The 20528-nt window shown below is 42.5% G+C and overlaps 1 protein-coding gene across 5 annotated transcripts in view; it reads left to right on the top strand.

Moving 5' to 3' along the window:
• The first annotated feature begins 12026 nt into the window (after positions 1-12026).
• Positions 12027-20528, top strand: part of WAPL (WAPL cohesin release factor) — a 127004-nt gene continuing 118502 nt past the window's right edge. For 4 of the 5 annotated variants that reach the window (XM_073353327.2, XM_073353329.2, XM_073353330.2 and 1 more), the window contains exons 1-2: positions 12027-12375; positions 17678-18198. In XM_073353327.2, the coding sequence (XP_073209428.1) occupies positions 17700-18198 (499 nt within the window). In that variant the 5' untranslated portion in view covers positions 12027-12375; positions 17678-17699. The remainder of the gene's footprint in view (positions 12376-17677; positions 18199-20528) is intronic. The other variant, XM_073353328.2, reaches the window with a different exon arrangement.

The raw sequence follows: 20528 nt of genomic DNA on the forward strand, positions 1-20528 counted from the left end.
GAAGTATGATCAGGCCATTGCAATATTTCAGGTGTACAATATACCATTAGGATACCCATCACATGCATTGTCTGTTCTTTCATCTCTGAAAGCAGCTTGCTCCAGTAATGGTTCGCTTGTTCGGAAAGTCCAAGCAGCCAATCAATACATGGTGATCTCATCCTTTCAGGTTGTTTTTTGACCTTTTGCTATCTTCTTCCAATACAATTCTAAATTATTCGGCCAGCACCCATTAGTGGATATTTATACTGCACACAATGGGATGATCTTTGACCAGTATATATGCTGTTGGTAAGAGCATACACAGTGAACCTTGTTAAATTCAGAGTGACTGCAGAATTGGCACCAACATGCTATGCTGACTAGGCACTTGTGCAATATGCAGCACAGGTTGCAGCTTTCTTTGTGGCAATGGCATTGTAATTAGGATAAAGGGTGAAGCAGCCAGATGCATAATTTGTTTCGGCCTGTTTTCTAGCCTGGCATTAATGAAGACACTGACTAATGTTCATGCTCTATTCTGCTGCCTCTTCCCTCATTGCCGGAAAATCTTGATGCAATTATTTTTTAATATTCATTTTATCAGCTTAATTTGCTAATTGGTGGATTAATTTTGCCATGAGGCTGAGGCACAAAGCCATCGAGCTACCCTCAACACTTCAGATTTCAACTGCTTCTGGACTGCTTTTCTCGCTATAGTTTATATCATTGCCACTTGTTACTTCACACACACCCCTGCAGAAGCATATGTATTGCTCTAAATGGAGTAATTCTGTTGCACTATGTCGAGTCAAGTTATGGTCAAATGTTTTCTGACTGCTGGGAGATGACTGTTCAGGAACTGCGAGTGGACACAGTTTTTAGGAAAAAGCAAATACTGAAGAAATGCAAAGGAAAAGACAATATTTTATGAAAAACAGCAAGAAATTGAATGAATATGGCATGTATCTCTCTAGATGTACACACATAACCCATGCTAAAGGACAAAGGGGACAAAGAACTACGTTGTTTAGCATGTGCCATGCACATACATTCTAATTAAAAAGAGAAGGAAACACAGGGAATACACACAGCAGTTTCCAGTCAGTAACATCATGTCCAGCTCCCTCGTTACAGGTGGAAGAATAGAACAAGGCAGTGGTACACACAGCAGCTAGCTCATTACAAGAATGAAGTTTAAAAAGCAATTGCTTATTGCATGTGCACTATATTGTTTTCAACTTTATATGAAAATGTATCTCTGCGGCTTGCATTAAGGATTGACTCAGTGAAGACTGAATTTCAGTAGTGCCAAAACCTGCTCCCCCCGCCGACTCACACACTTGTAGAGGAATACCAAGAGTTTTTAAGAGTAAATTTGTTTCTGATAAAAGCAACAGATTATATCAGAGACCGTAGTCCTCTATTAACTCCACAACACATACAGAGAAACCTCCCCTTTTACCCTGCTAAATAGCCTAAACCCTAACCTGGAAGGATCACACTTAAGGGAGCCTATGTCTTCACTGAAAAAATAGATATGATTTTTACATCAAGGTAACTAACTGCTGTAAAATCCTAATGAAGACACAGGACAGGTAGTTTTCAATCTCACTGCAGTAAGTTGAGGTAAACCCCAGGTGGGGGTATAGTGTTGACCTCAATGATGTGTTTTGAGGTCAAAACTACCAGTGTCTTCTCTCCACTAGGATTTGACACCTGTTTTTTCCAGTAGACTTGAACTCCTAGAAAAAGACTGTTCTGAACAAACATCTGATGCCCAATAGCAAGTTAGCCTCAGATGTTAGCCAACTGCTGTTGGCTCATCTAGTAGAACCAGAATTTCCAGTGGCTTTTCTTTAGTGGAAAGGATGCTGCCATTGGCACGCTTGCAACAGATGAGTGTGCACGCTGCAGAAAGAAGGTGGAGGAACACAATATTTCTCTGCTTGATGCCTGGATCTGACTAAGTAGTGCCATGATTTGAATCACTTATTTATCACAGCGATGTAGCCACATGCTGTGTTCCCTGTAACTCATGCTTTATTCCAGTCAGTGATGCTTCATTTTAAGCATTACATTATTAAGCTTTACTGTATTATGTTGTTAATGCCTCAGATCAGCTCTTTCACATGCTGAAATAGCTACACTAGGCTGTACATCGTCAAAAACTGTATCAAGCTCTCCCTTTTCCAACCCCAATTAGTCCCTTTTCCTGGGGTTTGGTCAAAGGCAATATGCAGAATTCTCCACAATGCCACTGCTTTCTTCCCAGAAATCAACCTTTTTCATATGTTGGTTGCGGCATCCACAAATCATACTGTAATATTCTGCTGTCCATTTAAGTATCATTCTGCTTGATCCTGTTATTCTAGCATGTTTTCAACTAGAGTAACTAACATATTATTAAGAACTGCAGACAATAGGAAATTGAATTGTTGCTAAAAATGAGACCCCCAACTGGTTCCGAAAGTCATTAATATGCTAGCATAGACAGGGCATCTCTATTTTCAACACTGTTTCAGAGAGAGAGAGTCAGTCAATGGTAGAACTCTCATTGACTTCAATGGGGCCAGGATTTCCCTGGGTTTTGGATTATTCCGATCACAGGAGAAGAGGTAGAATGCTAGAACTAGAGCTGGTCAAAAAGAAAGAAAGAAAAAATTTTTTTTTAATTGATAGAATTTTTTTACCTGTTTTTTCAGCTAGCTATAACTGGACCCTGAAGATTGTTGGGAGTGAAAATTGGGAGTAAAGCGAGAGCAACAGGACCTTCCAACCTCCCCATCTCCCAATCCCTTTTGGGGAGAACACAGAGGGGGGCAGTTCATAGGAAGCTGCAGACTGTATGAGAGATGAACAGTGGCCAGGATGAGAGAGACAAAAGAGGGGAAAAAAACACAGAAAGGAGAGGGAGACTGAAGCTACAGGGTATCTCTGAACCAATGGGAGCTGACAGGTTTGACCTACTGGGAATAATGAGAAATGTCTCCTGAGTAATTTTTTGTCCCTCACCACAGAGGGAATGCCTGCCTTGAAGGGTTTTTTGGGGGGTGTATATGGAGTTGTTCATGCTACTAATACTGAAGTTTTAGACAATATGGTAGGATTACTGGGCTCACAGCCAGCAAACTACGAGACATCTGGTTATCCAACCCTAGTTAAATTTGCACTCTGCTTACTAGCCAGAAAGTTTGGGAACTGTACATAGTCATCTGCTCTCCCCTAAATTGTCACTCCTGTGAAGTAGCAGCTGTTATCTGTCACATGCTAGTTCTGACTACTAGACACATCTACAAACGATGTATCTTTGATGGCAACAAAAAGCATATTTGGTCTCCATCTTTCCCCGCCCCAAAAAACTCCCTGCTGTTGTCCAGCAACAGAGCAGCACTGCCTCCCTCTTCTTTTGGAGGAAAGTTTAAACTGAAACAAGATCTCTTTTCAGCTTATGTTAATGGCTCCACATTTGGAAACAGCTGTATTTTATTTTTGTACAGACCATATTGCACCCCAGAGCAAACATCTTGGCACAGAGTTTGAAGACCTTTGGAGAGTGCCAGGGTGGATTAGCCACATTTGAGCTTCTCTCTTCATTAGTTTCTGTCTTTATGATAACCATTAGAGACACTAGTTTAGCATGGGGGTGACACAGAGACCATCTGTTGGCCTTCCAAGAAAAGCATCTGATCCTCTGATGGAGGAAGAGCCAGGAAGAGCTCCCTGCTTCCCATCCATTTCCTCATAGAGGGGAAACTCAATGCCAAGATGTCTTACAATAAAGAGAGACAACTACTTTCAGCCATGGAGTTCCACTAACTGCAGAAGGAATAAGATACATGTTAAATCCTGGTTTCAGAGTAACAGCCGTGTTAGTCTGTCTTTGCAAAAAGAAAAGGAGTACTTGTGGCACCTTAGAGACTAACCAATTTATTTGAGCATGAGCTTTTGTGCGCTACAGCTCACTTCATCGGATGCATACCGTGGAAACTGCAGTAGACATTATATACACACAGAGACCATGAAACAATACCCCCTCCCTGTTAAATCCTGGCACTTTTCCCCCTCACTGCCAAAGAAAGTAGATATGATATAGTTTATATTTTCCTTCTGCTTGTACCCACCTCTTTGAGACTACCCAGATATAACGCAAACATTATGGGTTAGTATGTTCAGACCTATGTTACTTTGGCATATCTGAAAATGTTACCCAAAGTAACTTTACGAACTTGGCACTTAAGTCCCATGGGAAGTCAGTGAGTCACTGGGTGCTTTTGAAAATTTTACCCTTACTCTTAAAAAAAACTTTAAATTCTTTAATGATAACTTATTTTAATTATTTAGCCCTATCTTTATCTGCTGAATGTCTTAAAAAAAAAAAGGCAGTCATCTTATTTTAGTCTAAATTTATCCTCCATCAGTCATGCGAATGCCTGCCTAGATAATGAAGCTGTGATGCCTTAGAATGCAAAGTGTGGGATTTCAGAGACTAGAAATGCCATTGGAAAAATGGACATAGTTCACAGGGTCTCAAGTACATGGCAGCTTTAAAAAGGGGGTTGTTTTAAAACATTTTATAGCCAATCACCTTCCTTATATCTGTAATTCTTCTGCCGTACCACTTTCTAAGAGACTCCAGAATCACTACCTTTGGTTTCAGACATACAACAGCTTCCTAGGCAGCATCATCTCTAGTACTCTGAATATTTTCCTTACATTTTCTGGCTCAGAGAAGTAAGGCCCTAATGTTACAATACCTGCTAGGCCTGTATGGAGCCAGATGACAGTCAAGGAGAATCTGCATTGGAGGTAGCAGCCTCCTCCTGCATAGAGCTCATTACAAGATCAAGGAGTAATTTGTTATTTGGTACTTATACTGCGTCCTTCCACTCCTGATAAGTACTAGAGCAAGTAATGATCAAATACAGTTATAAAACTAACTTTAATTACTCACCGTTAGTATTTAAAGAAAGCTCATTCAACAGTCTCTAAAATTAATTATAGGTTAGATATTGTCGTAGACCACCTACCCAGTCTGGCTTTAGGAGAGTTTCTACTCAGTCGGGTTACATCTCCGGACCTTCCAGTTTGGTTTGGTTGCGGCACTGACTTGGTCCTTCAGCTAAATCATAAAAGAAAAGTCCACTCCTTCCAGGTAATACAACTCCAAAACAAACAAAACTTTCACCCTCGTTTCAACCTCACACAAACACTCCTCCCAGAAGGTCTATCATCTTTTCTCAGCCTTTTCAAATCTTTCCTTGCTATATCAACCCCACTTCCTACCTAGAGTCTCCCTCTTAACTTCCCACAGGCTTTTCTGTCTTATTTCTACCCACAGAAGGTCTGATTTAGTCACCCGTAACTTGTCTGTCATGTGAGTTTGCGCATTTTCTCCACTTGGGGAGGTGAGCTATTTGTGTGACAGGTGGGGCTGGATTAGGGTTGCCTCCAGGATTGGCCGGGAGTCTCTCCGAATCTGCATCACTCTCCCAGTGACTATTGAAAGCAATCTGGGAGATTTTAATAGGATATTGTAAGAAAATGACATAACGTCGCGTTGGGGAAAAAAAATCTCCCAGAATAGCTTCAGTCAGAGCTGGCAACCCTAGGCTGGAACCATCTCCCCTTAAAGGGCCAGTCACCACATAACAGGTGTCAATATTAGGCCCTTGAATTTTAAGCACATAAATTAGCAGCTTTGATACAAGATTACTAACCAGAAAAATGAATCACAGAATACCAGGGCTGGAAGGGACCTTAGGAGGTCATCTAATCCACCCCCCTGCTCAAAGCAGGACTAATCCCCAATTTTTGCCCCAGATCCCAAATGGTCCCCTCAAGGATTGAACTCACAACCCTGGGTTTAGCAGGCCAATGCTCAAACCACTGAGCTCTTCCCCCCCCCCCCCGCTTTATAGGTATAAATGACCACAACCTTTTTATTTAAATGCCTTATAGTGGTAAAGAGCTCAATCGATTTGGCTTAACAAAAAGGTTATGGGCTGACTTGATTACAGTCTGCAAGTATCTACATGGGACAAAAATATTTAATAATGGGCTCTTCCATCTAGCTGAGAAAGGTATAACATGATCCAATGGCTGGAAGCTCAAGCTAGACAAACTCAGACTGGAAATAAGGTGCAATTTTTTTAACCGTGATAGTAATCAATGTATACAGGGTTGTGATGGATTCTCCATTGCTGACAATTTGTTGTCACCACACTGATGTTTGCTCTACAGTGTTTTAGTATCATGAGCTAGACCTTAGCGATACATATACATCAATACCTATGCTCCGTTTTTATTGGTACTTGTGGTATTAGTGGCAAATGGAGTTTTGATGAAGAATGTGCAGTGATGACCTTTGTCATGCTTTTTTTCTCACTGGAACTTTGCTTCTGTGGACTGTGTGTGTAGTTGTACGTACAGTTGGAGTTTGTACAATCACTGCATAATTAAGAATCAAGCATTACAATATTTTAATTAATTAGATGAATTTGTTATGGATCTATAAGACCATCTCCTTATTTTTTTCTCAGGTCACCACTCTGGAGGTAGAGTTAAGGTTGTTTGGGTGCCTTAACTGTGGGCTTGTCTACACTACCTGCCGGATCAGTGGGCAGCGATCGATCCAGCAGGGGTCAATTTATCTCGTCATAGACGCGATAAATCTACTGCTGAGCACTCTCCCACTGCGATCCGGTACTCCACCAGAACGAGAAGCTCAAGTGGAGTCAACGGGAGAGTGGCAGCTGTCGACTTATCGCAGTGAAAACACCGTGGTAAGTTGATCTATATACATCGACTTTAGCTACGTTATTCACGTAGCTGAAGTTGTGTAACTTAGATCGACCCTGCACAGTAGTGTAGACAAGTCCTGCATTTCCATACTTTCAAAGATTGTTTTTTTTTAACTTTAGTCTTAACTCTGAATATACTGGGTTTCTAATGCTATTTTTTGATAACTATAAAATTATTGTAAGATTATTTACCCTTAAATGACTGTTATGTACTCTAAATTGTAACTCCAGATTAACCAAATTTAAATTTAGTCTTAGACTGGGAAACCAACCCTTTCCCTCAAATACATGATTTCACATTGCTGCACATCTTGTAAATACTACTATACATACATTTAACATAGTGCACAGAGGTATGTGGCTCAACTGCTCTATTAATTGATGCCATTAAGTTGTTTCTGCAACAGCTTGAGCAATGAAGAAAGACTGACAAACATAAAATCTTAAAGTTTGCACTATTTGCTACAGCCTTCAAGAGACACCATCAACTTGAAATATAGTTGACATCTGAAGATTATTTAAAATTAGGCTCAGAAACTTCTGAGTGCCACCGTCTGAGTCCTCCTGCTAGTTGTTCATTTTGCAACTGCAATTTCCTATTTTTAAAAGTGATTTTTTTTGTCCTATTGCTGTGTGAAAGATCTATGCAAACAGTGGAAACCGATTAAAGCCAAGACACTGTGGAAAGTTACTTTAGTGCTTAACTTAACTTTTTTCAGTTTTAATGACCTAAGTTTAAGGCAATTTCACAAACTTTGGAAGAGGCAGTGTGGCCTATTGCAGCGACTCTCAACCTTTCCAGACTACTGTACCCCTTTAAGGAGTCTGATTTGTCTTACGTACCCCAAGTTTAACTTAAAAACTACTTGCTTTCAAAAACCAGACATAAAAATAGAAAAGTGTCACAGCACACTATTATTGAAAAATTGCTTACTTTCTCATTTTGTCTATATGAGATTTTAGTTTGTATTGACTTTGCTAGTGCTTTTTATGTAGTCTATTGTAAAAGTAGGCAAATATCTAGATGAGTTGATGTGTCCCCTTGAAGGCTTCTGTATCCCCAGAGGTACATGTACATAGGGTTGCCAACTTTCTACTTGCACAAAACCGGAGACCCCCGTCACTTCCCTGACGCCCCACCTCTGCTCGCTCCATCCCCACTCCCTCCGTCACTTGCTCTTCCCCACCCCCACTCACTTTCATCAGGCTGGGGAAGGGGGTTAGGGTGCGGGAGGGGGTTGAGAGATCTGGGGTGGGGCCAGAGATGAGGGGTTTGGGGTGTGGGAGAGGGCTCCGGGATGGGGTGCGGGCTCTGGGTGGGGCCAGAAATGAGTTGTTCAGGTTACAGGAGAGGGCTCTGGGCTGAGACAGGGGGTTGGGGTGTAGGAGGGAGTGAGGGCTCCAGCTGGGGGTGCAGGTTCTGGGATGGGGCTGGGATGAGGGGTTTGGGGTACAGGAGGGGGCAGGGTGTTGGGGGTGAGCTCTGGGAAGGAGTATGGGTGCGGGAGGGGACTCTGGGCTGAGGCAGGAGTGCAGAAGGGGGGTGAGGGCTCCACCTGGGGGTTTGGGCTCTGGGGTGGGGCTGGGGACAAGGGGTTTGGGGTGTTGGAGGGAGTTTTGGTGCGGGAGGTGGCAGGGGGTTGGGGTGCAGGAGGGGGCGCAGAGTCCCAGAGGTGCTTACTGCGGCTTCCAGAAATTGGCGGCCAGGTCCTTGCAGCCCCTGCGTGCACAGGTGGCCAGGGGAAGCTCCGCACGCTGCTTTCGCACCTGCAGGCACTGCCCCCGCAGCTCCCATTCGTCACGGTTTCTGGCCAATGGGAGCTGCGGAGCTGGCCCTTTGGGCAGGGGCAGCGAGCAGAGCCTCCCCGGCCACCCGTGTGTCTAGGTGCTGCAGGGAACTGGTGGCTGCTTCCAGGAGCTGTGCAGAGTTAGCCCAAGGCCCCCAACAGGACTTTTAATGGTCTGGTTGGCAGCGCCAATCGGAGCCGCGAGGATCACTTTTTGACCGGGCGTTCTGATAGAAAACGGACGCCTGGCAACCCTACATGTACCCCTGGTTGAGAACCACTGACCTACTGGATAGGCCACCGGCCTGGGACTCTATTTCCAGCTGTACCACTTGTCTGCTGGGTAGTCTTGGATAAGTCACTTGACCTCCCTGTGCTCAGTTTCTTCATGTGTAAAATGGGAATAGTACTTACCTCCTTTGTAAAGCACTCTCAAATCTACTGATGAAAAAGACCATCTAAGAGCCATGTATTATTACTTACCCGTAGTCCAAACATATGATTTTTAACTTGTCTAAGTCCCTTTAATATCAAGCCAGTGCAGCAGAGCTCCACACTGGAACTTGTTGCTTTTACAAATTTCACAAACTTGAGCAGGATCCAGGAGAAGCATTAGTAGGATGCTCCAAACCACTCAAAGGCCTTCAGAGAAGGAAGGAACTTGAGTTTCAGTTATTCAACCCAGTGGGTTGAGAACTTTGTATTGCAATCCTCAGTGCCAAATAACTGCCATGGGCAGGCAATCCAGATTGTTAGTCTCTACCGCACTGAACCTTGAGGCTGGATAAGTCACATGCAGCGTCTCACTAAAACGTCGCCCACCTTTCCAGAAACAAACCAACCAAGCAAACAACACACTTGCATACTGCAATGTCACCTTTCAGAGTAACAGCCGTGTTAGTCTGTATTCGCAAAAAGAAAAGGAGTACTTGTGGCATCTTAGAGACTAACCAATTTATTTGAGCATGAGCTTTCGTGAGCTACAGCTCACTTCATCGGATGCATACCGTGGAAACTGCAGCAGACTTTATATATACACAGAGATCATAAAACAATACTTCCTCCCACCCCACTGTCCTGCTGGTAATAGCTTATCTAAAGTGATCATCAAGTTGGGCCATTTCCAGCACAAATCCAGGTTTTCTCACCCTCCACCCCCCCACACACAAACTCACTCTCCTGCTGGTAATAGCCCATCCAAAGTGACAACTCTCTACACAATGTGCATGATAATCAAGGTGGGCCATTTCCTGCACAAATCCAGGTTCTCTCACCCCCTCACCCCCTTGGCCTGTCTCCCAAGATTTGTGAGAGTGTTGGGTCATCCTTTAGGATAGGTTGTAGATCCTTAATAATGCGTTGGAGGGGTTTTAGTTGGGGGCTGAAGGTGACGGCTAGTGGCGTTCTGTTATTTTCTTTGTTAGGCCTGTCCTGTAGTAGGTAACTTCTGGGAACTCTTCTGGCTCTATCAATCTGTTTCTTCACTTCCGCAGGTGGGTATTGTAGTTGTAAGAATGCTTGATAGAGATCTTGTAGGTGTTTGTCTCTGTCTGAGGGGTTGGAGCAAATGCGGTTGTATCGCAGAGCTTGGCTGTAGACGATGGATCGTGTGGTGTGGTCAGGGTGAAAGCTGGAGGCATGTAGGTAGGAATAGCGGTCAGTAGGTTTCCGGTATAGGGAGGTGTTTATGTGACCATTGTTTATTAGCACTGTAGTGTCCAGGAAGTGGATTTCTTGTGTGGACTGGAGCAGGCTGAGGTTGATGGTGGGATGGAAATTGTTGAAATCATGGTGGAATTCCTCAAGGGCTTCTTTTCCATGGGTCCAGATGATGAAGATGTCATCAATATAGCGCAAGAAGAGTAGGGGCTTTAGGGGACGAGAGCTGAGGAAGCGTTGACCCAACACTCTCCCAAATTGACCCAACACTCTCACAAATCTTGGGAGACAGGCCAGTCCTTGCCTACAGACAGCCCCGCAACCTGAAGCAAATACTCACCAACAACCACATACCACACAACAGAACCACTAACCCAGGAACTTATCCTTGCAACAAAGCCCGTTGCCAACTGTGCCCACATATCTATTCAGGGGACACCATCACAGGGCCTAATAACATCAGCCACACTATCAGAGGCTCATTCACCTGCACATCCACCAATGTGATATATGCCATCATGTGCCAGCAATGCCCCTCTGCCATTTACATTGGTCAAACTGGACAGTCTCTACGTAAAAGAATAAATGGACACAAATCAGATGTCAAGAATTATAACATTCATAAACCAGTCGGAGAACACTTCAATCTGTCTGGTCATGCAATCACAGACATGAAGGTCGCTATCTTAAAACAAAAAAACTTCAAATCCAGACTCCAGCGAGAAACTGCTGAATTGGAATTCATTTGCAAATTGGACACTATTAATTTAGGCTTAAATAGAGACTGGGAGTGGCTAAGTCATTATGCAAGGTAGCCTATTTCCCCTTGTTTTTTCCTACCCCCCCACCCCCCCGGACGTTCTGGTTAAACTTGGATTTAAACTTGGAGAGTGGTCAGTTTGGATGAGCTATTGCCAGCAGGAGAGTGAGTTTGTGTGTGTATGGGGGGTGGGGGTGGGAAAACCTGGATTTGTGCTGAAAATGGCCCACCTTGATTATCATGCACATTGTAGGGAGAGTGGTCACTTTGGATGAACTATTACCAGCAGGATAGTGAGTTTGTGTGTGTGTTTTTTGGAGGGGGGTGAGGGGGTGAGAGAACCTGGATTTGTGCAGGAAATGGCCCACCTTGATTATCACGCACATTGTGTAGAGAGTTGTCACTTTGGATGGGCTATCACCAGCAGGAGAGTGAGTTTGTGTGTGGGGGGGGTGGAGGGTGAGAAAACCTGGATTTGTGCTGGAAATGGCCCAATTTGATGATCACTTTAGATAAGCTATTAGCAGCAGGACAGTGGGGTGGGAGGAGGTATTGTTTCATGTTCTCTGTGTGTATATAAAGTCTGCTGCAGTTTCCACGGTATGCATCCGATGAAGTGCGCTGTAGCTCACGAAAGCTTATGCTCTAATAAATTGGTTAGTCTCTAAGGTGCCACAAGTACTCCTTTTCTTTTTGCAATGTCACCAGCCATCAAGCAGCCCTGCCGCGTCACAGCACCCTGCCGCTCTCCCTTTTAGCCTGATGCAATGCCCAGAGCGGCAGCATGCACACAGATAGACTTGGGCAGCATTGATAGGAGCATTGCTCAGTCCTCCAGCTCTCCCCATGACAAGGGGAAAAAGCACAGGAGACTGGTGGGGGCTGGGAAGAGATTCCCCTAACTCCCCCAGCAATTTATAAAACTACAGCTCCCAGCACACCCCGAGCGCGCGTGCGCAGTGACGTCCCAGCGCCCTTTCGGGGCGCATGCGCCGCAGCGTGCGGGTCGGTTGAGTAAGGCGAGATGTGATTGGCTGCGGGGAGGCGGCCGAGTGTGGGAAGCGCAGTGACGGAAGGAGCGGGGGGCAAATGGCGGAGAGATGGTCCAGGGCCCTGTTCAAAGAGCAGCGATAATCCTGGTGCGGAGAAAGCGGCGCCGGAGGAGGCGGCGCCGGGGGTCCTAGCGCCAGCGCCCACCCCCCACCCCGGCGAGGGAGGCTCCGCTGGGGGGAGGGACGCGGAGGAGTCGCGTTGGCGAGCGTGTCCGCGGGCGGAGACTCGGGGCCGAGGAAGCCCAGGTAGCCGCGTTCTCGGGGGCGAGTTCGGAAAGTGCCGAGAGCAGGAGAGGGGTCCCCCGCCGCCTCCTTCCTCCCTGGGTGAGACTGAGGTAGGTACCGAGCGGCAGGGAGAGACCGGGGCGGCTACCCGGCTCCCTAGGCCTGTGAGGCCTCCAGCCCTGGGAAAAGGCCCTGTTGCTCCTTCCAGCGCGGCTGCCCCCCACCCCGTGCCGCCGGTTCTCTGTCGGGGCGGGGGGGCCGCACCGCGAGTGCGGAGGAGGCTGGAAAGTTCCAGCGGCCTAGGAAGTCCGGGCGCGGGAGGAGGGGGGCAACTTTCGCTCAACGCAGCTCCCTGCGAGCCGGGCCCGGAAGTTTGCGGGGAGGGGGGAAGGGGAGTTGAGGGAACTTTCTCCACCTCCCCCGGTAGGTCGGAGGCTGGCTTCAGGCGCTGCTGTCGGGTGTGCAGAGGAGCAGGTGGCGCTTAATCCGGGTTGGGTGCGGAGCCTGCTGCTTCCTGTTCGCTGGGTGGGAGCCTCCTTCGTCACTAAACACTCTGGGCAGCTACTTCGGTTCTTACTGCTTGGAGGTGGAAGGGCCGGAGGTGCGAGGGCAGGGAAGGGAGGGACACCGCATCACACACTGAGTCTATATGGAGGCATAGGATGATGGTGTCTCCCCTGGGATTTCATCCGCTTCGTATGTCTCGTTTAAACTATTTTTCTTCCCTTTGATTATGGAAGGGAAACGATGGGTAGAAAGTAAAGAGAAGTGGGCTACTTTCCTCCTTTAAAACGGACAGTCAGTCAGGTCTGGTTGGGCCTTAGCTTTTCAGAAAGCAGTATTTAAAATAACCAGGAATAAGGTTCTTAAAATGGGTTTCAATGAACAGAGTGCAGTGAACAGTTTGTATTTATACTGTCTGCATTGTTTGGTGCCCAAACATTGCACCATTGTGCTAGAGTAGGAGAGCTAGAAAGTGCTAGGGTATAGAAACCAGAAAGTGAAACTAATAAATATATTGTTGAAGCTGAGTGGAAAAGCAAAAAGAGAATCAGCATTAATAAGTGGAAGTTAAATTAGTTTTTAAATATTCTATGAAGCGTTTAAAATATTTTAAATCTGATTATGTATCTTAAAGATGGGTCATGAATTGATCATGTAATAGTAATCACTTAATGCTCAACTGTTTACTAGCTCATATTTAACTTATCAAGTAGCACAACACAGATTTTTAATTTCTATATTCTTGTATAGACTTAGAAATTTTTATTAGAAATTTCAGATAAAACAGTAGAGCATCTGTGAAAATACCAGTATATTTTATTAGGAATATAAGGAGGTTAGACCATATGGTACAGCTTTGTAGCTGCAATTAAATGACTTTTGGTAACTTGCTGCTTTTTTTTTTAAAGCATTTTTTTGTGATTATTTAGACGTGACAATATTTTTGCAGGGTGCTGAAAATGTGAAGTGCTATAAGTCTTTGAATCAGGGTTGGACAAAACTTGCGTGTTGGTGAATAAAATTTTTTCCCCCTGAGTGTAGGAGCTGTGTAGGTTATCAATTACTACAAAATTCAGTTTAGTATCTTATTTCTAGCCTTTATGGTTGTAAATATGGCATTTCAAATATGAACTGTTCCTGTACTGTCTCTTTGAGTCTTCAGACACAGATCAGTTTTCTCTGCTGTTACTTGTTCCTGAGCAGCAACATAGTAAAACTAATCATTTTGGTAAGCTTTGCTGCTGCTGTTTTAAAACATGTGGAGCAATAAGGATAACCCTCAGATTCACTCAGCTCCTTGAGGGGAAAATGAAACATTAGAGGCAAATATTGAACTATTTATATAGGAGAAACAAAAATGAGAGTTAGAGAGTGAAAGGAGAGTAGCTACGGCTCAACAGCCAGGAGATTCTAGTTGGGTGTGAAGGGGGAGAGAGAATCGCAGAGCATGCTAATTCTACCAGTAGCCAGAGGTGTCAGTTTCAAATTAATCCTGCAAAATAGTAGAAATGAAAGATGGAGCAGAGTTCAGGAGCAACATCTGTAAATCCTGCGTCATCCTCTGTATTAACTACTGTAAAGGTGGAATTCTCAAGGGGATGTTGTTGTAAGATGTGACATTAACAGTGTAAACTTTTTAAGTCCTAGCATGGTGTATTTCTAGTCTTCTTATGCCCAGGACCAAAGACTGAAAATTTGGTTGTTCTAAGGGCAAATAAAACTTGGCCCCCTCAGGAAAGGGAGATTAATATAAATAGGATTCTTGCTAGAGATGACTATTGAAACAACGTGGTTGGAAGACCGTTTGGTCCTGTGGTCAAGCTTAGTTAAATATTTTAAGTTGAGAAATTATTTAGACCAAAATAAAAAGAAAAATTTCAAGAGAAAGCAAAATGATGCAACTTTCCAAAGGAAAAGAATAGTAAGGTGAGTAGAATTTTTGCAGGTACAGGACACACATAAAAAGTTACTTATTAATTTTTCTGGCCATAATACGGGTATGTATAAGTGGTAGCTTTCAGTGTGGTAAAGGATTTCAAATTTGTAACTATTAAGAAAGGAAAATTCTTCTCAAGGCAACTTTGTACCCCAATTTAGGATTTATAGGAACAGATTTTTACCTAAAATCAATGGCAATTTTCCATAAGTTTAAATAAAAAAAATCACTGAGACATCTAATCCTATCCCCCATAGCATTTGCCACTCCATATCTGTGTTTGCAGACCGGAAGATGGACTTCAGTTGAAATTTACTGTAACAAAATATAACTTGATCCATTATCAGTGCCCGGGCTGAGAAAATCTAAAAGTAAACAGCATATATAGGGAAAATAAATGTTTTACAGTTTTAATAATGTTAAAATATAGACAAGGTATTTGTTTTTTTGTTTTTTTGAACCGGTCTTCCTCTTCAAATTAAAATAAGGGCAGCAGTGAAACAGAGGTAAAGAATTGTTCAGACATGTTTCCATTTAACCTGTGATTGTAGTTTTATGTTTGTTTTAAACTTTGTTCACTGGACATTTTGGATGTGGCTAACCTGTTTCAACTACTCTTACGTATCGGATAGCAAGAACATTTAGGTTAGAAGGGACCCTGAGAGGTCATCTAGTTCATTTTCCTGTGTTGGGGCAGGGCCAAGTATACCTAGACCATCCCTCATAGGTGTTTGTCCAATGTGTTCTTAAAAACCTCCAGTGATGGGGATTCCAAAACTTCTCCTGGTAACTTGTTCCAGAACTTAATTATCCTTATGGTTAGATGGCTTTTCCTAACATCTGTCTCCCTTGTTGCAGAGTAAGCCCATTGATTCTTTCCTGTCTTCAGTGGATATGGAGAACAACTGATCACCATCCTTTTATAACAGCCCTTTACATATTTGAAACTGTTACGATGTTCCCCCTCAGTCTCTCTCCAGTTTGTCCACATCTTTCTTAAAGCGTGGTGATTAAACCTGGACGCAGTACTCCAGCAGAGGCCTCACCAGTGCTGAGTGGGAGAGTTACCTTCTGTGTCTTATGTTCCTATGAATACACCCCAGAATGCTATTTGCCTTTCTTGCAACTGCATCACGTTGTTGGCTCATGTTCAGTTTAACCAGTATAACCAACTGATTCTTTTTAGAATTACTATCATATGGCCAGTTATTCCCCATTTTGTATTTGTGCATTTGATTTTTCCTTCGTGTGGGATTACTCTGCACTATATGGAATTTACTGAATTTCATCTTGTTGAATTCAGAGCAATTCTCCAATTTGTCAAGGTTATTTTGAATTCTAATCCTGTCCTCCAGAATGCTTGCCACGCCTCCCAGTTTGGTGTCATCCTCAGATTTTATAAGCATATGCTCCGCACATGCCATTATCCAAGTAATTATTGAAAATATGAATATCAGAATTCAGGTCAGACCCCTTTGCGACCCCACTAGGTACATCTTCCGTGTGACACCCAACCATTAATAACTACTGCTGGAGTATGGGCCTTCAATCTGTTGTGCATCCACCTCACAGTAGTTTCATCTCGTCCACATTTCTCTAGTTTGCGTATGAGAATGTCCTGTGGAAATACGTCAGAAGCCTTACTAAAATCCAAGGATATCATCTCTGGTCCAAACACAACATGCCGCCCCCCCAGCATTCACCAGGCCAGGAACCCTGTCAAGGAAGGAAATTAGATTGGTTTGACATGATTTGTTCTTGACAAATTCATATTGGCTATTACTTATAACCCTATTATCCTTGAGGTGCTTACAAATTGGTGGTTTAATAACTTGTTCCAATATCTTTCCAGGTTTAGAAATTAGGCTGATTTGTCTATAATTCCCTGGGTCCCTCCCCGCCCTTTTTAAAGATAGGGACTCTGTTTGCCCTTCTTAAATTGTCTGGGACCTCACCTGTCCTCCATGAGTTGTCAAAGATGATCATTAATGGTTCTGAGATTGCTTCAGCTAGTTGCATAAGTACCCTAGGGTGAATTTTGTCAGGCCATGCTTACTTACCTGACCATTCTTCAAAATGTTTTTTCCGTATTCTGGCTTGTGTTCCTTCCCTCTTGTTAATGTTGTGTTAAGCATCTGATCACAATTAAACTTTCTATTGAAGACTGAGGTTTGGCTGTGGTTGCACTGGGTATCCTGAAAAGACTTAGAAATGGATTTAGCTGGAACTATATACTTTGTTTTGGGCTATGAATTGTGCAAAAGCTTATTTACAAGTTGGGCTTAATACATTTGAGTATTATGACAGTCGTCTTTTTCCGGTTAATAACATTATTTGCCCTTGCATGCACAGATGGGGCAGAACACATCACAGCAATATTACTAACTAAACCTACTTCAGCCTTGTGAGAAGAGCATAAAAGTGAAGTTGTCTTTACGGTTTATAATGACTTGAGATCTGGGGCAACTACAGAATTGTGAAATACTTTAACACTTTTCTTTTACTACAAAAAAACACCTTTTAAAAACCAGACTGGATTATAGAGTCTAACTATTTAACATGAGCTGCACATACAAATGCAGAATGAAAATGGTCTAAAGTTAGACAAAATACAGCCTTTCTAATTTTTCATAAAAGTAATGGCCTCAAACCTTGGAAATAAAGGTATTATATAGGAGTTATGACATGAGAATCGAACACTCCAAATATTTATTCATAGCAGATAAGTTTTTATAAACTATGGGGTGGCGAATTTCTGCTAAATAAATGGGGAGAAGTAAGTGACGCTTGTTGCAGAATTCACTTTAAAAAATACACGTGTAAATGAAGTGAATTATGCCTGTCAAAAATAAACAGGCAATACTGTGTACAGTACTAACTAAAGTTCTCTAATAGGGTGGAAAAATAATCACTTGCACTAAAAAGTAACAATATACAGAAACTAGTTTATCTAATTCTTTCTCTTCCCACAGAGAATATGAAACAGTTGTCAAAATGACATCCAGATTTGGAAAGACATACAGCAGGAAAGGGGGAAATGGCAACTCAAAGTTTGATGAAGTCTTTTCTAACAAACGGACCACCCTTAGCACAAAATGGGGAGAAACCACATTTATGGCCAAATTAGGACAGAAGAGGCCCAATGTCAAACCAGATATTTCAGAAATTCCTAAAAAACCCAAAGTTGAAGATGAGGTAACAGAGGATCCATTTGGATTTGATAGTGATGAAGAATCTCTGCCAGTGTCTTCAAAGAATGTGTCGCAGGCTAAAAGCTGCTCTCAGCTGGAACCCATTGAAGCTGCTCAGTCTGAGGACTTCATTTCTCTACTTGAAGCTAATAGCAGAATTAATCAGCCAATCAGCGGAGACAACATTGTGTCCAGCAAGAGCATATCTTTTGACAATATTGTTCATGGTTTAAAAGAAGAGAGCACAAACAGAAACATAGAGGATGGGGAAAGCAAAAGCAGCAGAACTAAACTCATAACAGGTAAATTTAGATTAAACATCTAAGAGTATTATTTAAACAGTTAAACCTACCGTGATTTTTAGTAATCTGTGTACAGCCTTTTTTAAACTGCTGCATCGCCTGAGGTTGGGTTAAATGTTATAATCAAACCTAGGACCAAATAATCTTGCCTATCGAGAGCAAAAGCTAACTGTGGATACAAAGACGCATACTATATTTTATTTATTCAGTGTTAATGAAAAAAGAAGACTCTGTCTTTACAGTAATAATTTGGTTAAGGGACCAGCTAGCACTCTCTACAACAGTGGTGGGCAACCTGCGGGCCGCAGGTTGCCCATCACTGCTCTACAAAGACTAACGTTGCAAGCACTTCTGTGGTTTATTCTTCCTTCACTATGCATGTATACTTCCACATATCCCCTGCCCTCAAGTACAGTTAGTGGTTCTATGGTTTCTTGCATATGTGGTATTATGAAGACCAAGTAATTCAAGGGATTGATGATAGTCTGTTCTTATGTAGGTGGTTCAAATCCAGTGCAGACAGGTAGTGAGTGATAGGATTAACATCTGTCCTGGCTATTGACTTGTGTAAAATGAGTGAGTGCGCTTAATTTCCTACTGCACAGATGTGTACATCACAAAAACCTTCATAATTGGCACATTAGTGTAATGCAAATCAAATAATTAAAGAGAGATGTAGATTAAAGTTCCCTCCTCTGGCTTCTAGCTGTTTTCAGTTCAGGGTTGAGGATCTGGTACTGTTCTCACCTATGCTTTTTTTTTTTTTTTTTGAATGAATGAATACACTTAATTCTTTGGAGCACTGTTGTTAAGCACTATATTCACTTTTAAAATGTTTTTAAAATGATCTTTGATTTCATTTCCATTTACTTTAGAGTTTTGACATAAATAGCTGATATCATAACTACTAAAACTGCAACTTTCTTTTAACTGTTCAAGTTTTGGACAGTGGTGGTTCTTAAAATGTAGTGGGCCATACTGCACCAAACCCTGTCAAGATGACACCTTGCAGCCTTGCTATATTGTCTTTGCTTGGAATATCACATTAAATTTCTGTTTTAAAAAAAAATTGAGTCTCAGTATGTAATTAACTGACCAGAAAAATAAGTGGACCCCAATCTGCTTGACGTACCATAGACCAAAATGGTCTTTAATGGCTTAAGATGAGTGTAGCTGAGGAGTTACAAGTAAGGCAGTAGTAGTAATGGATAGATAGAAAATAAATTTAAAAAAACATAGCTATTGATTAAACTGAAAATATTTGGAAACTAAATCACTTCTTTGAGTGCCAGAAATGAAAGTACAGTTGAAAAGACTTTCACTATTGTCTCATTGGGTTTTCTGCTGATTAATATCTACTATTTTCTGAGGGAGAAAACTGCTTGGCAAGAAGCAGTAAACTTTCTTTAAGTAGACTATATCTAATATCTTATATTTGCAATGACACAATACTAAAATAATTTGAAGTTTGGACTTACAATAGGAGTTTATTACTGTAGGGAAAAATCCACTTGTTAACCTAATGTTGAAAACATGGGCTGTGGATAAACTGTGAAAATTCTGAATTTATCTTGTTTTATTGGCTGTTAATTACAACAAACAATGCAGGCCTAATCACACCAGTAGTTAACTGTGTGAATGGGCTAACCCCCTTCAACTCTGCATCCCACGAAAGCTTATGCTCCAATACGTCTGTTAGTCTATAAGGTGCCACAAGACTCTTAGTCTGGATCTGTAAAAGTGGCAAACATGGCTACCCCTCTGATATTTGTATTTTTAGAAATCTAAGTCAATATTGTATGCACTTTCACACAATATCCTATCATAGGGGTATTAAACAAGTTTGAGGAAACCAAGACAGTAGAAGCAGTTTGACTTTTCAGAGGTAGTGTTTATTTTGGCCAGTTACTGCAAATGAAACTGAGATAGTTGGGTAGCCATTATGTTTGTATCGAGGTTTATTCAAAGCAAAGCACACTATGAAAACATCAATCAGAGCACTGAGCCAGTGGGCAGGGGAGAGTGTTGGCAGCCAGTGTAAATATGACTACTTCAGAGACTTCCTTGTTACAATGATAACTACTTACGTAAACCTTGAAATGTAAGGCTATTTTTCAAACCCAGAGAGTTCATTTTAGTCATTTTGGGACACTAAAGAAAAGAAGCTTGCTTTATCGCTGGTGACTAACCTATGATCACACTTGAGACCTCATCTTAATGTGCAATAAGGGTGTTTTTCAGTCGTGTTCGGAGTTAGGGCAACTGGGTTTAGCACAATTGGAAATCCCTCTTAATGTTTTTTAAGGTTTGGCTAGACTAGGATTTAAAGG

Source organism: Lepidochelys kempii, chromosome 7 (assembly GCF_965140285.1).
Source record: "Lepidochelys kempii isolate rLepKem1 chromosome 7, rLepKem1.hap1, whole genome shotgun sequence".
Classification (NCBI taxonomy): Eukaryota; Metazoa; Chordata; order Testudines; family Cheloniidae; genus Lepidochelys; species Lepidochelys kempii.